Below are 6628 nucleotides of genomic sequence, written 5' to 3' on the forward strand. Positions count from 1 at the left end.
GTTGCAGGTGGTTTAGGCGTAGGAAGTAAGAGTGCAGATAATATGAGTAGTTGGTATGAGTGCAGGTGATATGAGAAGTTGGTATGGGTGCAGGTGGTATGGATGCAGGTGGTGTTGGTTTAGGTGGTATGGGTGCAGGTGGTATGGATGCAGGTGATATGAGTGCAGGTGGTGTAGGTGCAAGTGGTGTGGGTGCAAGTGGTATGGGTGCAGGTGATATGAGTGCAGGTGGTGTAGGTGCATGTGGTGTAGGTGTAGGTTGTTTGAGGGCAGGTGGTGTAGATGCAGGTGGTATAGGGGTAGGTGGTGTGAGTGCAGGTGGTATGGGTGCAGGTGGTATGGGTGCAGGTGGTATGGGTGCAGGTGGTGTGGGTGCAGGTGGTATGGGTGCAGGTGGTATGGGTGCAGGTGGTGTGGGTGCAGGTGGTATAGGTGTAGGGTGTGTGAGTGCAAGTGATATGAGCAGTTGGTATGAGTGCAGGTGATATGAGAAGATGGTATGAGTGCAGGTGATATGAGCAGTTGGTATGAGTGCAGGTGATATGAGAAGATGGTATGAGTGCAGGTGATATGAGAAGTTGGTATGGTTGCAGGTGATATGAGAAGATGGTATGAGTGCAGGTGATATGAGAAGATGGTATGAGTGCACGTGATATGAGAAGTTGGTATGGGTGCAGGTGATATGAGAAGATGGTATGGGTGCAGGTGATATGAGAAGATGGTATGAGTGCAGGTGATATGAGAAGTTGGTATGGGTGCAGGTGATATGAGAAGATGGTATGGGTGCAGGTGATATGAGAAGATGGTATTTGTGCAGGTGGTGTAGATGCAGGTGGTATAGGTGTAGGGTGTGTGAGTGAAGGTGGTATGGGGTCAGGTGGTGTTGGGGCAAGTGGTATGAGTGCAGGTGGTATGGGTACAGATGGTATGAGTGCAAGTGGTATGGGTGCAGGTGGTATGAGTGCAGGTTATATGAGTGCAGCTGCTCTAGGTGTAGGTGCAGATGGTATGGGTGTAGGTGGTATTGGTGCAGATGTTATAGGTGTAGGTGGAGGTGGTATGGGTGTAGGTGCAGGTGGTATGGGTGTAGGTGGTAAAAGTGCAAGTGATATGAGCAGGTGGCATGGGTACAGGTGCAGGTGACATAGTTGCATGTGGATTTAGTCTTGCAATTGTAGTTCATTTGAAGTTCTCCCACACATATCACCATCTCCAGATGCTTCGTCTGATATGCCTGGAGTAGGTACCGGTTGCAAGGCACAAGCAGTTTTCCTTAAATCAGAAACAGTGCATGATAATCGTAGCTACCGCCTTTCTGGAGACAGAAAAACACCGCATATTCCACATGAACTACACTAGGAGACATGATTTCACAAGGACTGTAAGCCTTTTTAGAGCAAAGTTTTGATTTAACCTATGAACTGTCGAACCCTATCTCGACTGACACAACTGTTAGTGTCGACGGTCCTGACTGATTTTCAACATACATAGCTCCTGAAATATAAGAGGTACATGGGTTGATGTGGTGGTTGGTCGTCATTCTTGTGTTATGAAGAGGTCCACTGATTGTGGATTTGACTCAACTATTATCATTTGTCGGAGCTTGTGCGTCTACCGGACGGTGGCACACGTCTATATATCCTGCATCACATTGGGGGTTTCTCAAGCTGACACGCTGCGGTACAACGGTACCACGGGTCTAAATGTGCTCACCTTTATTTTGACAATCAGAATATCACTGTCAGCACCACCAGGACAAAAACCGCAGCAAATCCAGACAAGATCCCTCCATGATTCCAAGACTGTGCCGTAGAATTAGGTGTGTTTTCCAAAACTGGAACGGAAACATACTATATTTATCATTGTTCTTTGTGCGTCTATTGAATGTCCAATACTATATCATGGCTGCCATATGGTTAGTATTTGGATACAAAATGTTTGAAAGATTTGCATATGACGTTCAAAAACATTGGTGACATATGTTTCTTACGATATGAGACACCAACCGGTAATTGTACATAGATGTCAAACTGGTTAATTGACATTTATCATAAGTATTCTTGTTGGAAGCATCAGTGAAATAATAATGGCAATTATTGCAACATTATTTTATATGAAGTCGTGTCAAGATAGGGCACACAATACAGTTGCATGTTATAAGCGTATCAATGTAGCTCATCTACTTCACATCTAGATCTATGCATAAAAGGTATGACAAAGAAGATGACTTCAACTTTCCAATGGTCAACGTTCCTTTCATGTCGTGCAATATTCAAGCAGCTCCAGTCTTTGGTGTCTACATTAGAGAACGACTCTTGCTCAAAAGTTGGTTGATCAAAGTTACATCATTAAAGGCCTTGGTAAAGCATTCCGATAGTATCATGGCAGACGCGTGGATGACCTATCCAAATATGACGCATCAGTGAGAAAATACAATGTTAGATGCATTTCCCTAGCTTCACTTGTACCATATGTTCTTGTGTTTTTCAGATGAACAATTGATTTGCCTTTGCGTGTTTTTGTGATACGTGCCACCGGCGGGACAGGATACGCTCATCGTCTCGCGAATCACTATGTGATAGTGATTCATAAATACATGATTGTCATAAAGTAGACCAGAAAATCCCATTCGTATGCTTTTTTAAAAAAGTTAGATTTTGTCTGTATTATTTTACATTACATTCTTTGTAAGCAGGTTATATATACACAGTAATCTGTGGCGGCACAACACACTTCTGACGGACATGCCGTGATCATCAAACAACAGTAAAGTAATTGCTAAAACGATCGATGTGGATGCGCCTTTCTTGATTCACAGGAATTATGGAAGAATGTTACCAAGGATAAGTTAGATCACGAGGGAGGTACTTTGAACAGCGTCATGACGTCCGCCTATTATGACTTACTCCAAAAGTCGACCCCTTTAATTATTTAGCAGAGCATTTCAGAGTTGTTTTTTTTCCTATGATGGATGAATTAATATCAGAATTAGACCCCATGGTCTATGTGGTATATATGTCATCAGTTGTGTTGGAATAAATATATTTGTCGTAAAACATTTATTCTGTTAGAAACATCAAATTCAGATTTGCCATTGCATATTATTCCAATACCCTTGAGCCCTAACTCAAGTTGAATATACATAATATATCTTAAATATCATCTTTGGTTGTTGCAAGCCATCAAGTTAATTGTCATGTTTGAATACGGATTATGATGTTGTTGCACATTATCATTTCCATAATATATGAATGGTCATTGAAAATGTGTTATAATAATTAATAGACATTAAAATAACACACTACCCTGGTCGAAGATATAGGTACATATACATTTATGGCATGTAGATGTATGACATGTAGATGTATGACATGTAGATGTATGGCATGTAGATGTATGACATGTAGATGTATGGCATGTAGATGTATGACATGTAGATGTATGGCATGTAGATGTATGGCATGTAGATGTATGACATGTAGATGTATGGCATGTAGATGTATGGCATGTAGATGTATGACATGTAGATGTATGACATGTAGATGTATGGCATGTAGATGTATGACATGTAGATGTATGACATGTAGATGTATGGCATGTAGATGTATGACATGTAGATGTATGACATGTAGATGTATGGCATGTAGATGTATGACATGTAGATGTATGACATGTAGATGTATGACATGTAGATGTATGACATGTAGATGTATGACATGTAGATGTATGACAGCAAGACAGCCTTGGAGTCCAACAGGTACACGTGCCACTATTTTCAGAATGTGATTTGGTGGATCAAACGTCTTCCCGGGAGCGGGAGGTCGGTGGTTCGATCCTCTGGCCGCGTCACACCAAAATACGTTTTAAGATGATACTTGTTGTTACCGTGCCTGACATTCGGTATTAAAGGGACAAAACAAACTTAACATACAGAAGGGTGATGGTAATATCGCTTGACCCTTTAGTAGTTTTAAGCAGTACTGGAAACCGATCATAACAAACCATGTTGGTCATAAAATGAAACAACTACTCACATTCCCTTCCCAGAACATACTCCTGGCTCCAGTTTGACAGGAAGCTATTTCCTAACTTTATCCTGCACGTGTATTCATCACCATCATGCTCCCCATCACCGATGGGCAAGGTACTGGTGTAGTTGCGGACAAAGTTGCACCGACTCGCCCTCGCTGTCGTATAGTTACAGCTGTCTCGGGCGTCTAGCTGGACGCCATTCTTCCTCCAGATGAAGGACACGTTCACAGGCGGGATGCCAGGGCAGAACCTAATGGTAGCTTGACATACCAAGTTGCTATTCGCATTGGCTTTGTCTGGGGCAGTGATGTTAAGGTCCTCAATACCTTTGGCAGAAATGAACAAAATACCAGAATTCACTATTAAAATGGTATTCAAAGTTAACATCGATAAACGTACAGGTACAACAATAATGCTGAGGCTGTGAAGCCATGATGTCAATCCTAATTTAAAAGATGTTCTCATTGACTGAAGTGTACTTTGTGTGGTTACACGAGACCAAGGACATCATCTGGTGTTCAGGTAATTGATGTACGTGTTTTACAGTCAGCACAAACAAAATGCATGTCTCGACAAAGTTTGTATTCATTTCTGATTCCTCAATTTATTTTGTGTCTTTTTTAAACAAAAATCGATATAAAAGTATGTTGATGCAGATTTAGGCGAACATTCCGATTTTACTTTTACATAACAAATAAGTACTTACATGTTGTAAATACAAGGGATATATAAGTACCATTGACTCTGGGAAGATCTGGGGTAGAATAGGTCTTCAGCAACCGATGTTTGCCGTAAGAGGCGACTAACAGGATCGGGCAGTCAGGCTCGCTGAATTGGTTGATGCATGTCATCGTATCCCAATCGCTAGGGTCGATGTTCATGATGTCAATTACTGGATTGTCTGGTCCAGACTCGATTATTTACAGACCGCCGTCATATAGCTGGAATATTGCTGAATGCGGCGTTAAACACCAAACAAACAAACAAACAAACAAATATGAGCCCCACTATTGTCAGACACTCACCTATGACAACAACAGTCTTCACACAGCCTTCAATAAGGCTTCCTCTCAAATCTTGCGAACCTGTGTAGCAGCTGTAGTCGCCACCGTCAGACCAATCTACACCAGACAGTAGAAAACTGAGACCCCCGTCGCCTTGTGAGTCTATCAGTCCAGTGAATTGTGTTCTCGACTTGTATGTCTCATTGACACTCACGGTGTTGTAGTCAGTGACATGGAGCAGGGGTTGTATTATGTCATGTCTCACAGTCATCTCCCGGACTCCAGGCTGTGGCAATGTTAACGACAGGTTGACAGCGCCTCCATGTTGGACATAAACAGTTCCTTCATGACCAGCTGAAGCAGAACAAAAATATTTAGAATTTCATACAATATATTTAAGTTAGAAATAGTGGTAAAGGCGGAATATTAATTTAATTATTGGTATTAATTAATATTGTTTTAGGGCTATTTCAAAGGAAATGCAACTGAGGTGAGCTGTGTCCTGGTAAAGACCATATGTCTCCAAATCTCTCTCACATATTGGCAATCTTGGAAAGCGGGAATCTCAAATCCTAGTAAATGCCCCTCATATCGTATTTTATAATCGAAACTTGAAACATATTTAATAAACATTCCTCTCCAATAATCCTTCAAATTGCTATTCTTTAGGACATCTTGTCATCGTCTACCTATAGAAACCGGAAGATTGAATAAAACTCCATTTAATGAACGTTCAAGACAGTTGTGCATAGTTTTGACACTGGAGATGAATTTCTCTTCATCTTCAAATGGAACTCAGACACAGTAAACTGACTCCGAATCGACAAGTCATTGTTATGTTCCCTTAAGGACGAGCGTCAGGCGGGGTAACAAAAAATGTCATATTTTGGTAAGACTCGGCCAGGGATCGAACCACCAACCTTCTGCTTTCTTAGCAGACGCTCTATCAATTAGACCATGGCAGCGGTGTAATTGTAGCAGGTTAGTAGGTAGATGAATGCTCTCTGTTAATGGCTGGTTTGTTTCTTTAAGCCTCTGGCCATACAGAGTTTTAACTGACGTGACCGCCTTCGTGGTCTAGTGGTAGAGCCTCGCCCGGAGAGCGGAAAGTCCGGGTCGGATCCCCGTCCACGTCATACCGAAAGACGTTAAAAGATGGTACTTGGTGATACCCTGTCTGGCGCTCAGGTCTAAAACAAAGACTGATCGGCTCGGAGTAAGTTCACAGTGTTTGAGTAGGGTATTCATGTCAAACGGGGACATGGTATCTCAGTGGGCTAGCACTATAAAATCGGCATGCATGTCGCTATATAAATGCAATAATCTAGGACGTGACGTTCAACCCCATTCTCTCCTCACCTCACGTTATAATGACGGTCGGTTCAAAAATATCTTCCTCCTAAGTTAAATGTGTTTACGCAAGAATCGGATATACCTACCCAACATGAAATATATTTTTGAAAGTTTGAACAAATGTTACCGTCAACTGAGCAAAATCCGGTTATGAAGTAAGCCACAAAGATACAAAACAGCTGAATCGATGACGGCCCCATCCAAGTGTTCAGCAGGAGTTTTCTTGTGTAAATGACGAG

General features: G+C 41.9%; 1 protein-coding gene across 1 annotated transcript; it reads right to left on the reverse strand.

Annotated features, from left to right (window-relative positions):
* Nucleotides 1–656: 656 nt before the first annotated feature.
* LOC124150178 lies at nt 657–6628 on the reverse strand. Its single transcript, XM_046522118.2, has 5 exons — nt 6517–6628; nt 5058–5390; nt 4035–4358; nt 1714–1834; nt 657–1272 (listed from the first exon to the last, which is right to left on the reverse strand). The coding sequence occupies exons 1-4, from the start codon at nt 6587–6589 to the stop codon at nt 1728–1730; spliced, it is 837 nt and encodes a 278-aa protein (XP_046378074.2). The 5' UTR covers nt 6590–6628; the 3' UTR covers nt 657–1272; nt 1714–1727.

The sequence above is a fragment of the Haliotis rufescens genome, unplaced genomic scaffold, assembly GCF_023055435.1.
Source record: "Haliotis rufescens isolate VD_foot unplaced genomic scaffold, xgHalRufe1.0.p SCAF_63, whole genome shotgun sequence".
Lineage (NCBI taxonomy): Eukaryota > Metazoa > Mollusca > Gastropoda > Lepetellida > Haliotidae > Haliotis > Haliotis rufescens.

Bases quoted from the DNA above. Each gene is read 5' to 3' on its own strand.
- LOC124150178 (XM_046522118.2), bottom strand. From the start codon at position 6,589: ATGGGGCCGTCATCGATTCAGCTGTTTTGTATCTTTGTGGCTTACTTC. The intron at 4,359-5,057 runs GTGAGTGTCTGA...TTTCTGCCAAAG, and splicing joins GAAGACTGTTGTTGTCATAG to GTATTGAGGACCTTAACATC. The intron at 1,835-4,034 runs GTGAGTAGTTGT...TTTCCGTTCCAG, and splicing joins GTATGTTCTGGGAAGGGAAT to TTTTGGAAAACACACCTAAT.